The 22,133-nt window shown below is 52.9% G+C and overlaps 4 protein-coding genes; 1 reads left to right on the top strand and 3 right to left on the bottom strand.

The window, feature by feature from the left end:
* Positions 1–5,114: 5,114 nt before the first annotated feature.
* On the bottom strand, positions 5,115–6,110 carry CHC_T00002141001 (hypothetical protein). Its single transcript, XM_005713348.1, has one exon. It carries the CDS (start codon positions 6,108–6,110, stop codon positions 5,115–5,117), a length of 996 nt encoding a protein of 331 aa, XP_005713405.1.
* Positions 6,111–6,751: 641 nt separating this feature from the next.
* CHC_T00002140001 (hypothetical protein) lies at positions 6,752–7,113 on the bottom strand. XM_005713347.1 is given in 3 exon segments: positions 6,752–6,800; positions 6,801–6,881; positions 6,982–7,113. 2 exon segments carry the CDS (start codon positions 7,111–7,113, stop codon positions 6,801–6,803), a joined length of 213 nt encoding a protein of 70 aa, XP_005713404.1. The 3' UTR covers positions 6,752–6,800.
* A 5,908-nt stretch (positions 7,114–13,021) lies between these two features.
* Positions 13,022–15,325, bottom strand: CHC_T00002139001 (hypothetical protein). The gene has a single exon (XM_005713346.1). It carries the CDS (start codon positions 15,323–15,325, stop codon positions 13,022–13,024), a length of 2,304 nt encoding a protein of 767 aa, XP_005713403.1.
* Positions 15,326–16,828: 1,503 nt separating this feature from the next.
* CHC_T00002138001 (hypothetical protein) lies at positions 16,829–19,297 on the top strand. XM_005713345.1 is given in 3 exon segments: positions 16,829–18,603; positions 18,714–19,194; positions 19,195–19,297. The coding sequence occupies 2 exon segments, from the start codon at positions 16,829–16,831 to the stop codon at positions 19,192–19,194; spliced, it is 2,256 nt and encodes a 751-aa protein (XP_005713402.1). The 3' UTR covers positions 19,195–19,297.
* Positions 19,298–22,133: the final 2,836 nt, after the last annotated feature.

The following is a 22,133-nucleotide window of genomic DNA, read 5'->3' as shown; positions in this document are numbered from 1 at the left end:
AGATGCTTATATAGAATCAGCAACGCTTTGGAGCTGTGTCAGTCAAGGGTATGCATTGAATGTTGAGAGGCGAGAGAATGCGGATTACAAGGAGAGGACAGGTAGAGAGTATGTATGCGAGAGGTTGACAGATGAGGGTTTGAAGCATGGGAATGCTCCCGCAGGATTAAATCATTGTCAGTGGTTTCACCCGTTTTTCGTGAGGAAGGCCGTACGTTGATGACGAATCTGCAACGAACTGTACATGCTGTGCAAAACACACCGTACGGGCACGTGAAGAAAATAGCTTTCATTTTCGAAGCAATGTTCTCAACACGCGTCGCCAAGAACATGAACTGGCGAGTACCCACAACATGAAGGGCTTTGGTCTTACTAGAGCAACGTATGCTGATGGAGCTCCAGGATCTCCCGTAGTTGTTGTACGGAAGGAGCAATTTTTTTGCATGAAGAATGCACCCAATTGCCAATCGACAAATGCACCAATAATAATAAGTTTAATAAATAGTCACCCAATCATTGTATTACAGCAGGGTAATATTCCCAGACTACAATCTCCGATGTACAGTAGCCAGCTCAACTGTTGTCCTCCTCTTCTGCAGGCCATGACGTCGTAGCTCTACAGGCATCCAACTTCCTCCTCTTGATTATCGGGTCTGGACCCTTTCCCGCACTTGATGAGGCTCTTGAGAACGCCGGCCCTCGTTCCTGCGGCTCTTCCTGCGACGAGAACAGAGGCTGTTCAGCCATGCCCGTGACGGAGGATTCACCCCTATCCTCCTGTTGCCGCTTTCCGAGGATCATGGGGTTCTCGCCCTGCCGCCTGCCGATAATCCCGGACGTTTCGCCCGTTGCAACCCGTTCATCCGCTCTAGCCCGCGTTTTCAGATGTACGGAGAGCAGTTCAGGCTCTCCGCGCCCCTCATCCACCCCCTCGCCAATGCCCACATATCCCGCAGAACTTCTCTTCCGCTTTCCGGTATGACGAGGTGTCGGAATTCTTTCCGTCCCATCGTCTTCCGCCGCATTCCGAATGGGACACGCCGAAGAAACCGGTGAGATCTCACATACAGCAGGATACGACGATCTCACGCTCTGCGCGCGCTCCGGCTCGAACGGAAGATGCTGTGGGCTGCGGGAAGCTTCGAGCTGCTCTGTTTGCTCGTCCTCATCAGTGAAAAGGTCGAAATCAAGAATGGGCTGGGAGGAGGATGGTGACGAGGGTGGGGGCGAGTCAGGGACTGGAGAAGCGATTCCATCTTCGGGCATCACGGCCTGCGCGAACAGAGCGATGCTTTCCATGTACTTCAAATCCGGTTCCAGTGAAGGAGAATCCAGATATATCTCTTCATTGTCTGTACTTTGACCCCAATCTTCTTCATCGCAGTTGAAGACAGAATTAGGCGGAAGGGAGACGATAGAGAGAGGGGCGATGCAGGAAGCGCGGTCGGTGTCGACGTCATTTGCATTGCTGGTGCCGGAGGAAGAGTGTGATTCGGCGGGCCCTTGTCAGTGAAAGAATGAGACAGGCCAGAGGACGGGTAGTAGTCCTTATTTTCCTGAAGCGTAGAGCAATGTTGTTGGTGGCCAGATTGGGCGAACAAGGCACTTTCATGTGTGTCTGACTGCTCATGGACGACCGAGGAAGTTGAGAAGGAGGCCAAGGGAGGTTCGGGGTATTCGGGAAGGCCATGAGAGTACGACTGGTCGGCGATGGCGGTGATGAGGCAGGAGGAGGTGGTTTGTTCATACATGGAAGTGGGTGTGTTGGAGCTCATGGTTGGGATCGTGTGGGGTTGAAAAAAGGGGGTATCGAGACTGTGAGAGAGTGGCTGTATGCGGCTGGTTCAAGGTGTGTGTGTGTGTTGGGGGGGAGGAGCGTTTCGGCTAAGCATTTGAAGTGGACAGACCTAAATAGAATCAACAACGATCCTAGAGAGTTGTGTCAGTCAAGGAGCTGAATTGCGTGGTGAGAGACGACCGAAAGGGAAAAGGGAAGGGGAGAGTACATGGTAATATGGATGCAAGGGAGCGACAGCTGAAGGTGTGAAGTATCTGATTATTTCCGGAGGATGAAAGCAGTCTCACCGGTCCGACTAGGTTCTTCTCAAGAAATCTGTAGGTCGGTGACGATTCGGCACGCAACACACATGTAGGTGAAGACAAAGAACGTCATCAGTTCATCGCAGTCTCACGTCAATCGAACACCCTTCACCTCGAAAAGTGTTTCCTCCCATCGAAATACAAGCATTGATAGATAATTGATAGACAATTGATCAACTCGTAGGCTAATCTCAATAATGTTTTGGAGTGGTAATCTGTCAGTAGAATGCAAGTATCAAATGAATACTCTCCCCTGAAACCACACTTAAAGCTCTCTTCCTCTAGAATACTTGGATTTCGTTAATTGTAGAATGGGGCTGCCCACCTCTTACGGATTGCTTTACGTATGCGTGAACAGATGGTTGTCATTTAGGAGATTACGACAACAGAGACACCAGCCACAATACTGACAAGAGAAGTTGCAATTCCAACTTCTTCGATTAAATAGAACTTTCCAGTAACCCGTCCCCGGCCTTTTTCTGCCACATATTTTTATCCGTCTGTCCCATTTCTATTTCTCAGTTCTCACTCGGCCGTCACCTCATGTTCTTAGTCACTATGGCCATTGGTATCTCCACCTGTCACCTGTGTGCTGCAAGCCACCTTAACATAAAAATGCTAGTATATAAAGATCGACAAGGATTGTGGTGTGTGGCGGAGGAGCTTTTTGCGTTGGCTAAGATTTTGCGGGTGCTCCTGCTCCGTGCGGAATGTTTAAAAAGATCGGGAAATTCTACCCATTCACAACCTCCCACGTGGATGTGACTCTAACACGGCATTTCTATTGGAGCGCTGTTCTTGACATAGATCGATGCACGGAATGAGTTGCCAATCACATGCATATGATCTTTGCATACCGCCTCTGTAGACGTCTTCGTTTGCGGATCTGATCGCCCCGCTCACCACTCTCGAACCTCTTCACATCCTCGATTCCCGTCACCGCCGAGTCTCGAACGCATTCTCAACTTCTCTGCCGGGGATGACACGGAAAGCCATAGTTCCGAAACACTCTAGAAACACAAACACAACACAGGATCCATTCCTTTTCTCCACGCCTCGGATTAATCTCCCTAATAAGGTACTACCGCTACGATACATCAAGCAATGCCATTGCAATTCTCTTACAGTACTCCGTGACTACAGTAATCATCAAAAACAATCAAAGCACACAAATAATAACAACTTTTAATTTAGTTTCATCAGACATATCATAAATATCCAGCAGCGCATCCAATTGTCGCAACTGCAGTCGTCCATGGATGAAACTTGAAATTTCCGGAGGAGAGAATCGATGATTGAGGTGCCATCGATGTCTTCCCGGCGGCGCTTGCCCAAGACGGTGTACTTGTGGTCCACTTCACTCCATTCGTCCAAGCTCGCACTCTTCGTCGGAGGCGCAGGGTCCGGCGATTCCAGGCTATGTGTTTGCGCTGGATCGAGCGGGGGATGCGATAGAAATCCAGGAGCCTCGAGCTGTTGTGTTGGCTCGTCATCATCGGTGACAAAATCAACATCGGGAAGACGCTGGAGGTTGGGCGGGGGCAAAGGCAGGAGCGAGTCCGGGACGAGATGGGCAATTCCACCTGCGGGCATCTCGAAAAAAGTGAGGCTTGCGACGCTTTCCATGTGCTAGTGGACGACAGAGGAAGAGCATGACGAGAGAGACCAAGATGATGACGAGGACGAAGAGGAGGAGGGGGAGGATTCGGAGTAGTTGGGGAGGTCGGGAGAGTGGGAATGTTCGGCGATGGCGGTGTTTGGGTGGGGGCTGGTGCCCTGTTCACATGTCGAAGAGGATGTGTTGGAGTGCATGCTTGTGATCGTAGGAGTTGAGGCTTGGGGATATTGCGAGTGCAACAGAATGGTTGTGCTCGTCTAGTTGAAGGGAGGTGAGGCGGGGGGATCGGAAGAGCATGGATGGAAACTGGAAAGGCTTAAACAGAATCAGTGAGACCGGACAGCGGTGTCGGTCGATGGGCCGAAGGAAATTGGTGAGAGATTGGAGAATATGGAAGGGAAGGGGAGCGGGCCAAGATAATATGGATGCGAGAAGGCGTCATAGGAAATTGAAGTGTAGGATTAATTTCACAGAGCAAACCAGTGTCAGTTGTTCCACCGGTTACTTTCAGGGAAGGCTATGTTTTGGGGCAGAATCTGCAACAATGGCACACACTGAAGGCATGGAACCTCATCAGCTCATCGAAATCTCACAGCAATCGAAATATATTTCCTGAAAATCTCCATCGAATCAAGTAGGATGCACCTTTCTCAAAAAGCAGTATAGTATGAATGCGTGTATACGCATGAGACTATTTTACTACTGTGTCTGGATGATTCGAACTTCAGGCCCTGCCATAGCTTTGGGTCGAAGACGGTACACGATGCACTGTACACGTATCTGAAGAAGGTTGCTTTGATTTTCAAAATGTTCTCAACAGGCGTCGCCAAGAGCATGAATTGGCGAGTACGTAAAACAGAACGTGATACGGTCGTGATACGGTCTCACTGGAGCGATGTGGGACGTTGTCAAGGAGCTCCCGAAGTTATTTGTTTCAGCAGACGCATTGCTGTTCACGGAGAACACACCCAATCGCCAGTCGACGAATGCGCCAATAATATTATTGATATTCTGAATAAATCGTCACCCAATCATTATGTTACAGCAGGGTAACATTCCGAGACTACCGTACATACCGTACAATCTCGATGTCTCGTCGGCGTCCCCCTTCCGCTTAGGCTTCGATGTCTCAGCCCTGCAGGCACTCAGATTCCTCCGAGGGACGCCATATCAATCCGGGGAGAAGGGTGTGACTCATCTCATTAAGCTTCTTCCCCCATGGAGTTGGCAACAACCGTTGTTGTACGTAGGAGCAAATTTTTGCATGGAGAATACACCCAATTGCCAATCGACAAATGCACCAATAATAATAATATGTTTAATAAATAGTCACCCAATCGTGATGTTACAGCAGGGTCCAGCTCGCTCTTAGATTACACTTCGCGAAGTAGCCAGCTCAACCGTTGTCCCCCTCCTCCTTAGGCTTCGATGTCGCAGCCCCGCAGCATCCTAACTTCCTCCTCTTGATCATCGGGCCTGGACTCTTTCCCGCGCTTGATGAAGCTCTTGAGATCGCCGGCCCTCGTTCATGCAAGTCTTCTTGCGACGAGAACACAGTCTGTACAGCCTTGTCCATGACGGAGTGTTCATCCCCGTCCTCTCGTTGCCGCTTTCCGAGGGTCGTGGTTTTCTCGCCCTGTTTCCTGCCGAACATCTCGGAGATGGCTTCCGTCTCATCCCACCCATCCGTCCTTGCACGCTTAAACGTAGGTCGCGGCATAGACTCTTCGCGCTTCTCCTCCGCCCTTCCGTCACTGCTTTCAACTTCCGATGATCTTCTCTTCCGCTTTCCTGTATGATGAGTCACTGGCTCACTTGCCACCTCATCTTCTCTCTCCCCATTCCGAACAGTGCATGCCGAAGAAACCAGTGAGATATCGCATGCAACAGGATCCGACGATTCCAGGCTCGGTGGGTACTCTGGCTCGAGCGGAAGATACGATGGAATGGGGGAAGCTTCGGGCCGTTGCAACGGCTCTTCATCATCAGTGAAGAAATCGTGAGCGGGAAGAGGCTGCAAGAAGGGTGCAGGTGAGTCCAGGAGGGGATGAGCGCTATCATCCATGGGCATCACGACCCGATCGAAAAGAGCGATGCTTTCCATGTACAGCAATTCCGGCTCCAGTGGAGGTGACTCCCGGTATTGCTCCGTATCTTCGTCGCTGTGAGCCGTGTCATCTTGAGGATGGCCAGATTGGGCGAACGGGGTCATTTCATATGTGTGCAGCTGCCCGAGAACCATGGGAGAGGGCATAAAAGAGGAGAACGAAGAGGAAATGGAGTAGTCGGGGTAGTTGGGTAGGTTGGGAGAGCGGGACTGCTCAACGAATGTGGTGGTGTAGCCGGGGGCGGTGCTTTGTTCAAACTTCGTGGTGGTTTTGTTGAAGTTCATGGTTCTGTTCATGGAAGAAAGGAGAAATCACGAGTGTGAGAGAATGGTTTATGTTGCTGAGTGAGGGAGGGTAGAGAGGCGGGGAGGAAGATCGGGGATGGGAAAGGGAAAGGCTTAAATAGCGTCATCGAGAAAAGAGAGTTTTGTCAGTCAAAGAACTAGAGAGAATGGTGAGAGTAGAACGAAGGTAGGGAATTGGAAGGGGGGAAGAGAATGTAAGTATGGGAGGGTGACAGATGAGAGTGAGGTATAGGGGGTATTCCTGAGGGATAACCGCAGTGTCGGTAGTTCGACGAGGTTCTTCTGAAGAACTTTGTACGTCCATGACGAATCTGCGCCATAGTACACGTGTTAGGAAAGACAATGAACATCACTGGCTCATCGCCATCTCACATCAATTGGAAGCCCCTTCCCTCGAAAAAGAGTGCTTCTCCCCATCAAAATTACAAGAAAACAATCGTGCCGTACTAAAAGAGATGACTCAACAAAAGATAGAAAATTGATCAACCCACGTAACAGCGAACAGATGTTTTAATACACCAGAGGCAAAAATCTCGACAAAGAAAAGTATATATTCCAACTCTAAACTGCCTGCCTCAACAGCACTCCACACCGACCCGCGCTCCATCAGTCTCTACTGTCTAGCTGTTCTCGCTTTTTCGCATCTGTAGCTCTCTATTCTATTGAACCTCACCACCTGTTCTTAGTCTCTGCGTGTAACTGTATCACCAGTTTCGTAATGGCTCGTTGATGAAAGAGGAGGGAGAGGAACTGACGGGGTAGTCGGAGAGGCCGGGGACATTGTATTTGGTTAGCAGTGGCGATAGAAGAGCGGGTGGGAGAGATTTGGTCAGAAAGCATGGGTGCTTACTTGAGGATGATTGCCTGGAAAGGAGTGAAAGACATAATGACTACAGTGGCAGGTATAGTAGTGGGGATGAGGTTGGACACATGGATGTGATGGGAGAGGACGCTTCGAGTGGGTTGAGGGTAAAAACGGCATGAGCGAAATAGTTGAGGGGCTCCGATCTAGAGTCAAGCACGAAACCTGCGACGTGAGTAGAAGGACGTGTGGGTGCCAAAGGATGACGTATGGAAACCGAATTGCTAGAAGTTTTGGAGGGAGTAGGGCGAGGAAGGATGTAGAATGAGCGCATTTTCATAGCACCCTAGGTTCCTTTCAGAAAAAGGCAAAAGGTGGACTGCGAGAGTTCAACATGAAACCCGAGAGAATCGGAGCTCCCATGGGCAAGCCTGTCCAAGTCCTTGCTACGATCCAGCTTGGATGTGTCGCACTGCAGTCGCTGAGAATCCATCTCGGGTGCGCTCCGGGTCCAACTGAGAATGGCTTTAGGCGAACAGGGGTATGGGTTTCGACGCTCAACCATCCGGCGCGGTCAGAAGGCGAGTAGGAGTTCATTGCCGGCGAAAGCGGAGATAACTCTACGTCTCGGAGTACATGCATAAGAGCAGCTGTGGGAGCCGCGGCCAGAGGCGACGTTACGAGAATCAGAGCGGTAGCGGGTACAAACGGCGCCGCTTGCGGCTAGAGAGCAAATTTGGGACGCATCCCTGAAGCTTTTTTTGTTTTATATCCCGGGGCTATACCAGGACCCCTTTGCGACGCCGCTGACACCGGAGTAGAGAAATTCTTCCCGACGGAGTCCACAGCCTCATACGCGATGGCGCGCTCTGTAGCTGCCTTTTCGGACACTTTCCTGGCTTCCAAGACGTCGAAGGAGGTGTATTCCGCTTTACCAACTTCGCATTCATAAACAGTCCCCGTCGCTATAGCTGGTGGTACTGGCACTCCACGAGAGGTTTCACATAAGCTCCAGTCCGAGCCGTGCCCTTTCGCGGGTAGGAACCCGTCTTTCCACCTCCAAATCTTCTACATCCCCGTCCTCATTATCAACAAGCCGCATCCCATCGAGGAGCAAGTTTTTGCAAATAATCGTCGCACACATCGCTCGTAGGCGACGCCTGTCCATCACCCTCAGGCCCCGGCACAGCGTTCGCGAGCGCAGTCGCATGGAGCGAGGGCTGAAACGGCGAGGCCTTCGGCCGGCGGTGCCGGCGGCGGCGGGACCGTGACATGCTGGTTTGGCTGAGGATGAGGTGAGGGGAGTTGGGGCGTGAGCGAGGGGTGAGCATGTGGCGGCGACAACCAGCTGAGTGGGGAGAGGACTGCAGTACTGTTGCAAGAGTACTGTCACATGCGGAACACGTGATCAAACTCCAGCAATGAGAATGGCACTGTGGTTCAAGAGGAAGAGATTCCATCCAAGCAAGCGGTGACACGCACAAAGCGGCTCAACAACCCCCCTCCTAATCGCCAGAAGACAAGTGTACCAGTAATAATAGTATTTTAATAAATAGGCATCCAATCACAGTGCTGCAGCATTGCATCCCCTCCTCTCTCATGTTGTTCATCTCTTTCGTTGCTTCTCCTCTATCACCCCAGCTGCTTGGCTCCAGTACCGCCTCTTACCCGCCCGTCCACACCGAGTGCGCCGAACACGACCTTCAGAAACACTATCTACACGGCGTTGGGTGGTCTGGTATTCAGGCATAGTCAGCTCGCTCCCAATGGAATATTCTCGTTCCACCTCATCCTCCTGCTCCCCCTCCTCCTCCTGCAGCTCCGAATCCTCCGTCTCGTCAAGCTTCGGTTTACTAGCCCTCGACGCTCCTAGATTCTGGCCCTTGAATCTTTTGTTCGCATTTGTGCCCTCGGTCGACTGGGGTCCCGAAGAGACTTCCGACGGGCCGTGCGCTGTCGTGTGCGTGACAGAGCGCTCATCCGTTTCGCCCCTTTTCCTTTTTCCAAGAACAACCTCTCTCCTCGGCAGAAGAGGCCGCGAAGCAGGACTCACAACACCCATCCCTGCTGAACAATCCACCTCGACACCCCCTTCTTCCGCGACAGGTGGAACAGCCTGCATCGAAGAAATCGATGAAGAATCTTCAGCGGATGTATCACCGGGGAGGGTCGGCTCCTCGTCATCGGATACCAAGTCGATGACGGGGATAGCGGTGTTTTGAGGCAACATCGTTGTTTCCGGGGAAGCGGTCTGAGAGTGAGGCGGAAGCGGAGGTGCGGGCGAGTCCCAGACAGTATATGCGGTTCCATCCATAGCCTGTACGAACCGTTCAAGTAGAGCGATGCTGTCCATGTACTCCGCCAGCAGTACTTCGGTCATTGTTGCAGGTGATATACCATACAGCTCTCCATTCTCATCGCTGTACTCCCCGTAATCTTCAAAGTGGTAGATGACGGGATGCAACTCCTGGCCATTGGCTGAGATCGCGTTGTTGAAGAGCTGGGGATCAGCACCGATTTCATCCCCATTCAGCCTCGCGCAATCGGCACAGGCGTACGAGGGGTCCTGTTCATCGAAGAAATGAGCCGTCCCGGGTGACATGTGGCGGGTGGATGTGTCCAAAGACTCGGTGAGGTCTTGAAAGTGGCCTGCTTGAGCAAGAGAGGCCGTTTGACGCGTGGGGGGCTCGTTTTGGACGGCAGAGATGGGGAAGGGCGGAGAGGAGGAATACTCAGGGTGATCGAGGAGACCCGGGGAATAGTATCGGTCGGTGATAGTGGCGGTATGGTCGTCGAACGTGTCTTGTTGACGCTCCGGGGTGAATTCATTGTGGTTCATGGCTGCAGTGGCGTGGGGTTGTGGGTGGGGGTATCGCGAGTATGGGAAATTGGTGTTACAAAGATAGCTGAGGAAGTGTGGGCGGGCCAGAGTAGGATCAGTAGAATGAGGATGGAAAGTGGAGATGCTTATATAGAATCAGCAACGCTTTGGAGCTGTGTCAGTCAAGGGTATGTATTGAATGTTGAGAGGCGAGAGAATGCGGATTACAAGGAGAGGACAGGTAGAGAGTATGTATGCGAGAGGTTGAAAGATGAGGGTTTGAAGCATGGGAATGCTCCCGCAGGATTAAATCATTGTCAGTGGTTTCACCCGTTTTTCGTGAGGAAGGCCGTTGATGACGAATCTGCAACAAACTGTACATGCTGTGCAAAACACACCGTACGGGCACGTGAAGAAAATAGCTTTCATTTTCGAAGCAATGTTCTCAACACGCGTCGCCAAGAACATGAACTGGCGAGTACCCACAACATGAAGGGCTTTGGTCTTACTAGAGCAACGTATGCTGATGGAGCTCCAGGATCTCCCGTAGTTGTTGTACAGAAGGAGCAATTTTTTTGCATGAAGAATGCACCCAATTGCCAATCGACAAATGCACCAATAATAATAAGTTTAATAAATAGTCACCCAATCATTGTATTACAGCAGGGTAATATTCCCAGGCTACAATCTCCGATGTACAGTAGCCAGCTCAACTGTTGTCCTCCTCTTCTGCAGGCCATGACGTCGTAGCTCTACAGGCATCCAACTTCCTCCTCTTGATTATCGGGTCTGGACTCTTTCCCGCACTTGATGAGGATCTTGAGAACGCCGGCCCTCGTTCCTGCGGCTCTTCCTGCGACGAGAACAGAGGCTGTTCAGCCATGCCCGTGACGGAGGATTCACCCCTATCCTCCTGTTGCCGCTTTCCGAGGATCATGGGGTTCTCGCCCTGCCGCCTGCCGATAATCCCGGACGTTTCGCCCGTTGCAACCCGTTCATCCGCTCTAGCCCGCGTTTTCAGATGTACGGAGAGCAGTTCAGGCTCTCCGCGCCCCTCATCCACCCCCTCGCCAATGCCCACATATCCCGCAGAACTTCTCTTCCGCTTTCCGGTATGACGAGGTGTCGGAATTCTTTCCGCCCCATCGTCTTCCGCCGCATTCCGAATGGGACACGCCGAAGAAACCGGTGAGATCTCACATACAGCAGGATACGACGATCCCACGCTCTGCGCGCGCTCCGGCTCGAACGGAAGATGCTGTGGGCTGCGGGAAGCTTCGAGCTGCTCTGTTTGCTCGTCCTCATCAGTGAAAAGGTCGAAATCAAGAATGGGCTGGGAGGAGGATGGTGACGAGGGTGGGGGCGAGTCAGGGACTGGAGAAGCGATTCCATCTTCGGGCATCACGGCCTGCTCGAACAGAGCGATGCTTTCCATGTACTTCAAATCCGGTTCCAGTGGAGGAGAATCCAGATATATTTCTTCATTGTCTGTACTTTGACCCCAATCTTCTTCATCGCAGTTGAAGACAGAATTGGGCGGAAGGGAGACGATGGAGAGAGGGGCGATGCCGAAAGCGCGGTCGGTGTCGACGTCATTTGCATTGCTGGCGCCGGAGGAAGAATTGGATTCGGCGGGCCCCTCCTCATTGACAAAATGAGATCGGCCGGAGGGTGAGTGGTTGGCGTTGTTTGCTTGAAGCGTAGAACGATGTTGTTGGTGGTCAAATTGGGCGAACAAGGGGCTTCCATGTGTGTCTGACTGCTCATGGACGACCGAGGAAGTTGAGGAGGCAAAGGGAGATTCGGGGTATTCGGGAAGTCCAGGAGAGTACGACTGGTCGTCGATGGCGGTGATGGGGTAGGCGGGGGTAGTTTGTTCATACATGGAAGTGGGTGTGTTGGAGCTCATGGCTGGGATCGTGTGGGGTTGAAAAGAGGGGATATCGCGACTGTGAGAGAGTGGCTGTGCGCGACTGGTTGAAGGCTTGTGTGTGTTGGGTGGGTGGGGGGAGCGTTCCGGCTGAGCATTTGAAGTGGAAGACTTAAATAGAATCAACAACGATCCTAGAGAGTTGTGTCAGTCAAGGAGCTGAATTGAGTGGTGAGAGATGACCGAATGGGCAAAGGGAAGGGAAGGGTGCATGGTAATATGGATGCGGGGGAGCGACAGCTGAAGGAGTGAAGTATCTGATTATTTCCGGAGGATGAAAGCAGTCTCAGCGGTCGGACTAGGGTTTCTCATGAAATCCGTAAGTCAGTGACGATTCGGCACGCACACATGTAGGTGAAGACAAATAACGTCATCAGTTCATCGCAGTCTCACATCAACCGAGATTTGAAAGCGAGCTCTTCAATCGAATACTAGTATGATTGCACAGGGACTATTACATAACATCACGGATGAATAGATGCTTGGAAGATAGGTAGACAACTGATCGAAGCCTTGGAGAATCAAAAAATGCTCGATGGTGGCATTTTGTCCGTAGAACGCAAACATCAAGTGTACGCAACATCTTGACCTCTCTCTCTTTCTAAATTATTGCAACCTCATTCACTGAAGAGTGAGATAATCTGACTCACACGTGCTGTTTCACACAATTATACACAGGCATTTGTGACGTTTGAATCTAATGAATGCTCTAGAAATCAAGTTTCCGAACCCTTCCATGATGCACGTCGACTCTCGAGGGATGTGTATATAGACATTTTCTCCTGGGGCTTAGACATCTCTTGCACATATAAATCCATTTGGGACTGTGAATACTGAATGCGTTCTAACGGTACCCGAAGCCGTTATCCTGAAATGACTTTCCCTCTTAGGGTTCGGTGCTTTGTACCCAAAAGGGCAACGGTATCAGTGGCCATTCTTAGATTCTCGTTCATTCCCTGCGTCCCCCCTTCCAACTGTATATCCGCCTTGATGCCGTCCACCATAGAAATCGCCTCTAAACACAGCGCAATGCGTCTACCGCACGCCTGTTGCGGCCATGCCAGTCATGCCTGGACGCGGAGGAACTCCACGTATCCCATGTACGGGGTTTCGCCTTTCCTGGGGGCGTCTTTGTGCGTCCAAGCGGAGAGTGCTATTCAACTCCGAGCTCTACTGTAGTCCTCCTCAAATCTCAGGTTGGGAGCAGCGGCACGATAAGATTTACAGGAGGGCAACATACCTTGAAAAGCCATACATCGAACCATTAGTGCACAAGTGCCCCAATGACTAATTGACGATCACATCTTTACCCAATCATAGATCTACAGCAGGGCACACTATCCTCCCAGGCCGGACCTGTTTCCCCTCCTCTTCGGCTTAAGAGGCTCTGTCCTCCCCGATCGATCCTTTCCAAGTCCTTCTCCCTCCCTCCATCCCATTTTCTCTAACAGCGCGAAGCCCTTATTCGACCGCTCAATCTGGTTTTCTCCGCTCGCAGCAGTACTTCCCCGTCCAATGCCAGCGCGCCCGCGGCGATTACGGCCCTCAGTAGCCTCGCCGTCCCAACGCCGTTGCGAGTCGGGCGAGGCGTAGCCTCGGGTATTGTCCGCAGGTGCAGGATGGCGATGAGAATCGCGCCCCACGTCTCCTCTCCTTGAATCGCCTCGAGTGCGTCTTCCATTGTCGCGACGGCGGCGTAAACGACGTTCGTTGCGGTCGCCATTCCCAGGCCCGCTCCGTGACGCATGCCAGGGGCGGCCATTGGCCGCGCTAGGCTCGGAAGGCTGCAGGTCCTGAGCACTTCGATCGGGTTCCTCGCGTGGCTGCGGGGCATGTCGGCGAGGAATACGTTCCTGGGGTCGCGGTGACCGTTCTGAATTCCCATATGCTTGCGTGTAGACCTTGTCTAGATCGTCCCGACGGCTGCGTGTTCTGTCGCTTTCTCGGCGTGCCTGAGGACTCGGTTCTGATGCACGCGAGCCGCTCGGCTTCTCGCGCCAGTTGGAGTGGGAGCGACCACGCTGGTCTTCTTCTGTGACGCGTCCATTACACTGTTGACGCTGGTGTTCCAGATACTTGTTCCACTTTCGCTTTTGCTCCTCGCGTTCTTTCGTGCTATCGAAGGAGCGTCTGGTTTGCTCTCGCGCCTCAGCGCGTCGGGCCCGTTTTGACCAGTGTCTATGAAGTTTGTCTTCGCCGTTCTTTTGTACCTTTGTCTCTTCCCTCTCGGCTTCTGTTGTGCGCGTTTGACTGAGCCACTGCGCTAACCTGCGCTCCTCGCTTTCCCGGTTCAAATCAACCCTATCCCGTTTCTGCGCAGCAGAAGCTGATGCCTTGGGTACGTATTCCGGGTGCCTCGGATCTTCCTTTTCGCGATAATCTTCCTCTTGCCGCCGCAACCGACGCAGTTCCGCGCGCGAAAGATCCCCGTTGCTCTTGCTCTTCTTAGTCTTTTGAACGTGATTCCAGGTGTTTGGATTCGAGACCTCATTTCGGGCTGACCCGCGGCTTCCTAGTGCATTCAGCCGGCGTGTGGTGGGGGATGTCTGTGCCCCTCTCTCGCGAAGCTTCTGCGCTACCTGAATCTTGTGTAAGGCCTTGCGCTCCCTGCGTTGTTTGTCGGACTCGCCTTTCTTCTCAGATTTTACGTCAATTACCTCGACCTTTGTTGCATCCACTTGCTGTCGCTTCTCCTTGTCGTTCTGCCCGGAACCCTCTTGGGACTTCGGAGTCTGCACGGCAGCCTTTCGCTCCGCAGCAGCTTGTTTTTGCTTCTGCAAGTTGTTGAGATGTTTGATTTTCAACTTCTGCTTCTGAGTTTCTACGTACTCTTCGAACACGAATGGAGTCTTTTGCGCTAGCCTGTCCATGACGGAAGGTCTGTCCATCTCCCAGCGTTGCTTTTTGCCAAGAACCGTGAAGTTGTCGCCCATGTCGCCCCATTCCAGATCTTTTATTTTCTCAGTCAAGACCTTCAAGTACTGCGGAGGAACATCTGGCTTTGGCGGTTTCGGCTGAAAGGCTTTGGATACCATGGCAGGCTGCTTTGGAGGTCGGGACCGTGGCGAAGGTTCTTCGTGCACCTTTTCCACCAGCTGCACTTCGTCGTCGCTGATTTCGACCGGTGCTTCGGTTCGCCTCCGCTTTCGAACAGGCTGTATCTCGTGGACTTTTTGAATTTCGTCCTTGTCCCCGGCAGGACGAACAGATTGCGGCGGAAATACTACAGTGATTTCGTCTTCAAAAGGATCAAGCGAGTTGAAATTATGCACGTGCTTGCGCCTGACTACCCCTTCCTTCTCCTTTGCCATCCATATTTGCATTATATACGAATGGCGCCGCAAGTCGTCGATATTCGCGTCGGGCCCCAACATCTTATTCTTCTCTCTCTCGTAGATGCGGCGCTGTTTACGCGCAAATGATCGCGTATTTCGACGAGGGATGTCTTCGTCTGAACTACTCCCACTGTCCTCAAGAGACCTGATGATATCTCGCTCGGCTTCATGGGCGGCCTTTCTTGACGGAACAACTTCATCGCTAAACGAAATAAGGCGTACGCGGCTCGCAGAAGGTCTGGAAACTGGCCTTTTCTCGAAAGCCTTAGACTTCGTGGGAGAGGCGCGTCGCTTCCGTTTGCGCATCTTAGCCTGTGCGATTGCTTCCACGCGTTTCTTTTTCGCTTCTCGTTCTGCAGTTGCCCTGGCGGCCCTTCTACTCTCCTTTTGACGTATCTCTGCTTCCCGCTGGCGGGCTTCCTTTCTAAGCCTCGCCTTCTGTTCTCGGCGATACTTGGCCTCCCTTGCGAGGACGTCCTCGACGATGATTTCATCCAAAATTTTGTTCACCGTCGACTGGAACAACTGAAAGTCCGGCAAGTCTGCCGCAGTAGAGCATCGCTCAAGCTTGACCAGCCTTCCTATCGGCCCTTCCACGACAGAGTTTGTGGCACCAATAAACGTTCCGACAGCCTGCATGACTCGCAGCAAGGCCGCAATAGGCATGATAGCGCACGAATATTCAGTATCAGTGCCCTGTGCTGGTTGAAAGTGTTCATATACCATCTTAGCTTCACACTGCACTGCGCCGCGCCACGCATCAGCTTCTAAAATAGCCTCCACGGGCGGGCGGTTGCGGAAGCCGGACGGCGACCCAGAGACATCACGGCCGGGGTTCGGGACGTGCGGTTGAGTCGGCGGGGAGCTGGGGTCCTCCTCGAAGAGGTCGTCGAGGTCCGTGGCGGTCATAAGCGGTTGTAGATGTTGCGCGTCCGCGGATGCGCCGAGTTCGGGCTCCGGCTCGTGGTCACCACCGACTAAGTCGACGACGGAAGTCGGTTGAACGGGCTGTACGGGCGGCGGCGAGTCCAGGCTGACGACGGGGACGGGGTGCATGCGCTTCAAGTCCGGCACGGCATCGTCGACGAGGTCTATGAGCGGTGATTCCGGGGCCGCATTCGGGAGCGCGGGTGATGGGGGAGAGGGCTCGTCTCGTTGTTCGTCGCCCTGCTCGCGACTGTTGTGGTAGCGGTGTAGGACGGGGTGCGGCATGAGGGTGAGGGTGTGCCGCGAGGGCTCGAAAAACTCGGGATCCGCGTCGGCGGAGACGTTGGGCGTCGGGATGCCGGAGGACGAGGAGCTCCCAGAGGAGCAGCTGGAGGACTCGTCGTCAGCGTCATCGTCGGATAGCAGGGGAGGCCCGGGCTCGGGGGGGCTGCGCGGGGGGTCGGGCGGTACGAGAGCTTGGCGGGCGGTGGCGAGGGAGGCAAGGACGTGGGTGAGGGGCTCCTCATCGACGAAGGAGGACGCGGACGAAGACGAGGATGAGGACGAGGTGTCGGGGTAGTCGGCCAAGATGCGGGCGTGGGCGCCATGGTGTGGGTCGGCCGTGGCGAGGCGGGCGCGATTGGTATTGCCGGTAGGCATGGTAGGGGTGGTTGGGGATGATGGTGGGGCGGTTGGGAAGTTAGCGGATAAATAGGTGAGGGAGAAGGGAACAGAGAGAAGACCGAGTGTCGAAAGTGAATGCAGGGAGGACAGGGAGCCGTGTGCGGAGTAAAATAATGGCCGAAAGTCGTTGAGGTGTGTGTGCAAGCATCATTGCGAATCCCTGACGAAGTTGGTGTGATCGCGTGCGTGTCTTGTGAGATGTCTCAACTGTCTACAGTTGAAACATGGGACACCGCCACGTGTACGCGTTTACACGTGTGTACTCATGGGACCTTTGGAGCATGCGATGCAGTCGGTCCGCCCCGACCGGGCCTCCGCTATATCTCCCACCTCCTTCCAGCACTCCATCCGCATCTTCCCTATTGCCACTGTTGCACCTCCTTACTATCCGATCGCCTTTCTTCCATACTCTTCACCCAGTCCCTCGTCATGACGGCTGTTAACGGCATCGACGTCTCCAACCTGGACCGCACCGTCTCGCCAGGTCAAAATTTTTACCGCTTCGCTAATGGCGGCTGGCTCGAGCGCAACCCCATCCCGCCCGAGTACTCGCGCTGGGGCGCCTTCGAGGAGCTCAACGACCTCTCCAACGCGCAGCTTCGAGCCATTCTCGAGGAGAGCGTCGCGGACCATGCGGGCGACCCCAACCGTCGTGCCATCGCCACGCTCTACGCCACGGGCATGGACGAGGACGCGTGCGCCAGCCACGGGCTCAAGCCGATGGCCGATGTCTTCGAGCGCATAGACCGCGTGCAGGGCGCCGAAGATGTCCTCAAGCTGGCGGCCAAGCTCAGGGCAGAGTGCGGTGTCGCTGGAGGCGGTGGTGTCTGTGCTGTGTACAGCTTGCCGGATGCGAAGAACTCGGCGTGGGAGGTCGTCCTCATGTCGCAGAGTGGGTCCTTGGGGATTGGCGATCGCGATTTCTACTTCAATGACGATAAGGAGGAGATCCGGGACAAGTATATCGCCCATGTTGCCAGGATGTTGGCTTTGGGTGCGTTTTATGAGAGCGAGGAGGAGGCCAGGAGGCCTGCCGAGGAGATGATGAAGCTCGAGACTAAGATCGCAGAGGCCTGCCTCACGAAGACTGAGATGCGCGATCCGAACAGAACGTACAATAAGTTTGAGGGCACTGACGATGTCGCAAGGCGGACAGCTGGGGAGAAGGAATTACCTTGGGGCGAGTTTTTTGACTGCTTGGGATTGCCTGTCGAGGCGAGGAAGACCATTATCGTTGACAACCCCAACTTTTTTAAGAACCTTGCTTCCTTGTTGCATGATATTGATATTGGCACATGGAAGACATATCTGCGCTACCACACCCTGAAAGAGATGGCTAACTACTTGTCTCCCGAATTGAAGAAGGAGCATTTTTGGTTTTTTGGTACCACTATGACAGGTCAGCCGGAGATGAAGCCGCGCTGGAAGCGCGTTCTCAGCACCGGTATCACAGACTTGTTAGAAGACTCGCTTGGTATTCTGTACACAGATCGTCATTTCAATGCCACAGCCAAGAAGGCGTGTCTCGAGATGGTCACCGTGTGCACAGAGGTCCTCCGCAAGCGCATCGAGGAAGTCGATTGGATGCAGGAGGACACAAAGGAAAAGGCGAAGGAGAAGCTCGCCCAGTTTCGGCCCATGATTGGATACCCGGACAAATGGGATGTCGACGACATTCCTCAGCTATTGGAAGAGATTTCCTTGGAGAAGTCGTACTGCGCCAATGTTCGCGTGTGCAATGTGCGCAATTTTAAGAAGGTCATCGAGCGCATCGACAAACCGGTAGACCCTGACCGATGGGAAATGCCCTCCACGCTTGTGAATGCCTACTTCCATCCATTGAAAAACGTCATCGTATTCCCAGCCGCAATTTTGCAGCCCCCCTTCTTCTTCCATCCTACAGAAGACGCGCCGTACGGTGACCCAGCGGTCAACTTTTCAGCGATCGGAGCAGTAATCTGCCACGAAATATCGTACGTATGCCACCATATATATTTTTTTGGATACTGTAGAGGACGAGCAACTCGTTTCACGTCTTTTCGTACTGACCGTAGATGTTATGGTTCTCTTTTGTGTTGCTCAGCCACGGGTACGATGACCAGGGACGAAAATATGACAAGAAGGGCGAACTCGCTGATTGGTGGACTGAAGCGGACGCAAAGGAGTACGAGCGCCGCGCATCAAACATGATTAGATTGTGTGACGACTATCAGGTCTTCGGGAAGAATTTAAACGGACGGCTATGCCTGGGTGAGAATATCGCGGACTATGGCGGTGTGAAGTTGTCATACAAAGGTTTAAAAGCGTTTATGGAGAAGCACGGATCACTACCAGTGATTGATGGGTTCACCCCCGAACAGCGTTTCTTTCTAGGATGGGCGACAGTGTGGCGTAACAATATCCGCGAGGAAAACGCACTGCAACGGATTATCATGGACCCTCATGCCCCTGGCGAGTTCCGCGCGAACATCGTTCAAGTAATTGAGGAGTTCCACAAGGCGTTTGGCGTCAAAGAGGGCGATAAAATGTGGCAGGCGCCAGAGGCTCGTTGCGAGATATGGTAGTGCAGTTTGGTAATTCTATAGAGACGTACGCTTGCGAGCAGGATTCATGATCCTTGTATGTGGCATCGAATAAAACGGCATAGAAGCTTGCAATTCTGATTTAGGACCCGAGATGGATTCTCTGCGACTGCAGTGCGACACATCCAAGTTGGATCGTAGCAAGGACTTGGACAGGCTTGCCCATGGGAGCTCCGATTCTCTCGGGTTTCATGTTGAACTCTCGCAGTCCACCTTTTGCCTTTTTCTGAAAGGAACCTAGGGTGCTATGAAAATGCGCTCATTCTACATCCTTCCTCGCCCCACTCCCTGCAAAACTTTTAGCAATTCAGTTTCTATCCGTCATCCTTTAGCATCCACACGTCCTTCTACTTACGTCGCAGGTTCCGTGCTTGACTCTAGATCGAAGCTCCTCAACTATTTTGCTCATGCCGTTTTTACCCTCAACCCACTCGAAGCGTCCTCTCCCACCACATATATGTGTCCAACCTCATCCCCACCACTACACCTGCCACTGCGGTCATTATGTCTTGCACTCCTTTCCAGGCAATCATCCTCAAGTAAGCACCCATGCTTTCTGACCAAATCTCTCCCACCCGCTCTTCTATCGCCACTGCTAACCAAATACAATGTCCCCGGCCTCTCCGACTACCCCGTCAGTTCCTCTCCCTCCTCTTTCATCAAGAGAGAGAGAGAGAGACTGTGTTGCGAAAGTAGAGCAACCTTCGACAGTTGCAATATACTGACAAATTGCCGTGGTCAAACATCTGTTCGCAATTACGTGACTTGATCAATTTTTTGTCTCTTGTTGACTCATCTTTTTTAAGTCTGGCAAGATTGTTTACATGTAATTTTGATGGGGAGGAGCACTTTTTTTCGAGGGAAGCGGCTTCCAATTGATGTGAGATGGCGATGAGCCAGTGATGTGCATTGTCTTTCCTCACTTGTATACTATGTCGCAGATTCGTCATGGACGTACAAAGTTCTTCAGAAGAACCTCGTCGAACCACTGACACAGCGTTTATCCCTCCGGAATACCCCCTATACCTCACTATCATCTGTCACCCTCCCATATTTACATTCTCCTCCCCCCTTCCACTTCCCTACCTTCATTCGTTCTACTTTCACCATTCTCTCCAGCCCCTTGACTGACAAAACTCTCTTTTCCCGATAATGCAATTTAAGCCTTTCCCTTTCCCGTCCTGGATCTTCCTCCCTGCCTCTCCACTCTCCCTCACTCAGCTATACAAACCATTCTCTCACACTCGTGATTTCTCCTTCTTAAGGTCACATGAACGAAACTATGAACTCCAACAAAACCACCACGAAGTTGGAAAAAAGCACCGCCCCCCGCTACACCACCACTTTCGTTGAGCGGTCCCGCTCTCCCAACCTACCCAACTACCCCGACTATTCCCTTTCCTCTTCATTCTCCTCTTTTTTGCCCTCTCCCATGGTTCTCGGGCAGCCGTACACATATGAAATGACCCCGTTCGCCCAATCTGGCCATCCTCAAGATGACATGGCTCACAGCGACGAACATGAAGAGCAGTACCGGGAGTCACCTCCGCTGGAGCCGGAATTGCTGTACATGGAAAGCATCGCTCTTTTCGACCGGGCCGTGATGCCCATGGATGGAATTGCTGACTCCGTTCTGGACTCGTCCCCATTCGAGTCATCTGCAGTGGGTTTTGTCACCGACCGTGACAGGCCATCTCAACAGACCAAGGCTCTCAAAAGTCCACCACATCTCGTACCGGGGCCAGAGCACGCAAACATCCTAGACTCGTCCGATCCTGTACGTACGACGAAGCGTGCGAAGGTGGACGAATGGGGCGACAACTTCATCCGCCTGGGCAAGCGGCAGCGGCAAGGCATCAATGCCACCACAACCATCGATTGTCCTCCCAAGAAGATGCCGTTTCGTTTAAAGATCGCTGGCAGGCTAGAGTGCGGCCGTCGAACATCAATCGGATGAACGACCTAAACAGCCAGCGGCAGGGAAGCCGCTGATGAGGACATGCGGAGGGCGAATGGGGTGCAGGTACAGTATACATTAATTTGGGACAATTGGATGCGCTGCTGGATCTTCATGATTTGATAGATTGAATTAAATTATGTTTTACTGTATATCAAAAGGATGAACGGATACAGTTCCCAGAGTTTCTTTTATGCGGGGAGTTGACGTGACCTGTTCACGCGAAAATTGAGCAAGACGATTTCCCAGACGCGACGCCGTTTCTTCAACTCAGAAACGAGAGTTACTACCTCCAATATCATTCAAACCTCTATCCTCATAAGCGCTGACGGTTGTTGCCATCTCCCTGGAGGAGGAAGCTTGATGAGTTGAGCCATACCCTTCTCCCCGGCTTGATATGGCGTCCCTCGGAGGAATCTGAGAGCCTGCAGGGCTGAGACATCGAGGCCTAAGCGGAAGGGGGACGCCGACGAGACATCGGGATTGTACGGTTGTGACAATGCGCGGCCAATGGCCGCCACTGGCATGCGTCACGGAGCGGGTCTGGGAATGGCGACCGCATCGAACGTCGTTTACGCCGCCGTCGCGATAATGGAAGACGCACTCGAGACGATTCAAGGAGAGGAGACGTGGGGCGCGATTCTCATCGCCATCCTGCACCTGGGGACAATACCCGAGGCTACGCCTCGCGCGACTCGCAACGGCGTTGGGACGGCGAGGCTACTGAGGGCCGTAATCGCCCGGGCGCGCTGGCATTGGACGGGGAAGTACTGCTGCGAGCGGAGAAAACCAGATTGAGCGTTCGAATAAGGGCTTCGCGCTGTTAGAGAAAATGGGATGGAGGGAGGGAGAAGGACTTGGAAAGGATCGATCGGGGAGGACAGAGCCTCTTAAGCCGAAGAGGAGGGGAAACAGGTCCGGCCTGGGAGGATAGTGTGCCCTGCTGTAGATCTATGATTGGGTA

This window comes from Chondrus crispus, genomic scaffold (assembly GCF_000350225.1).
Source record: "Chondrus crispus Stackhouse genomic scaffold, scaffold_128, whole genome shotgun sequence".
Lineage (NCBI taxonomy): Eukaryota > Rhodophyta > Florideophyceae > Gigartinales > Gigartinaceae > Chondrus > Chondrus crispus.
This window is presented reverse-complemented; position numbering and strand designations above follow the sequence as displayed.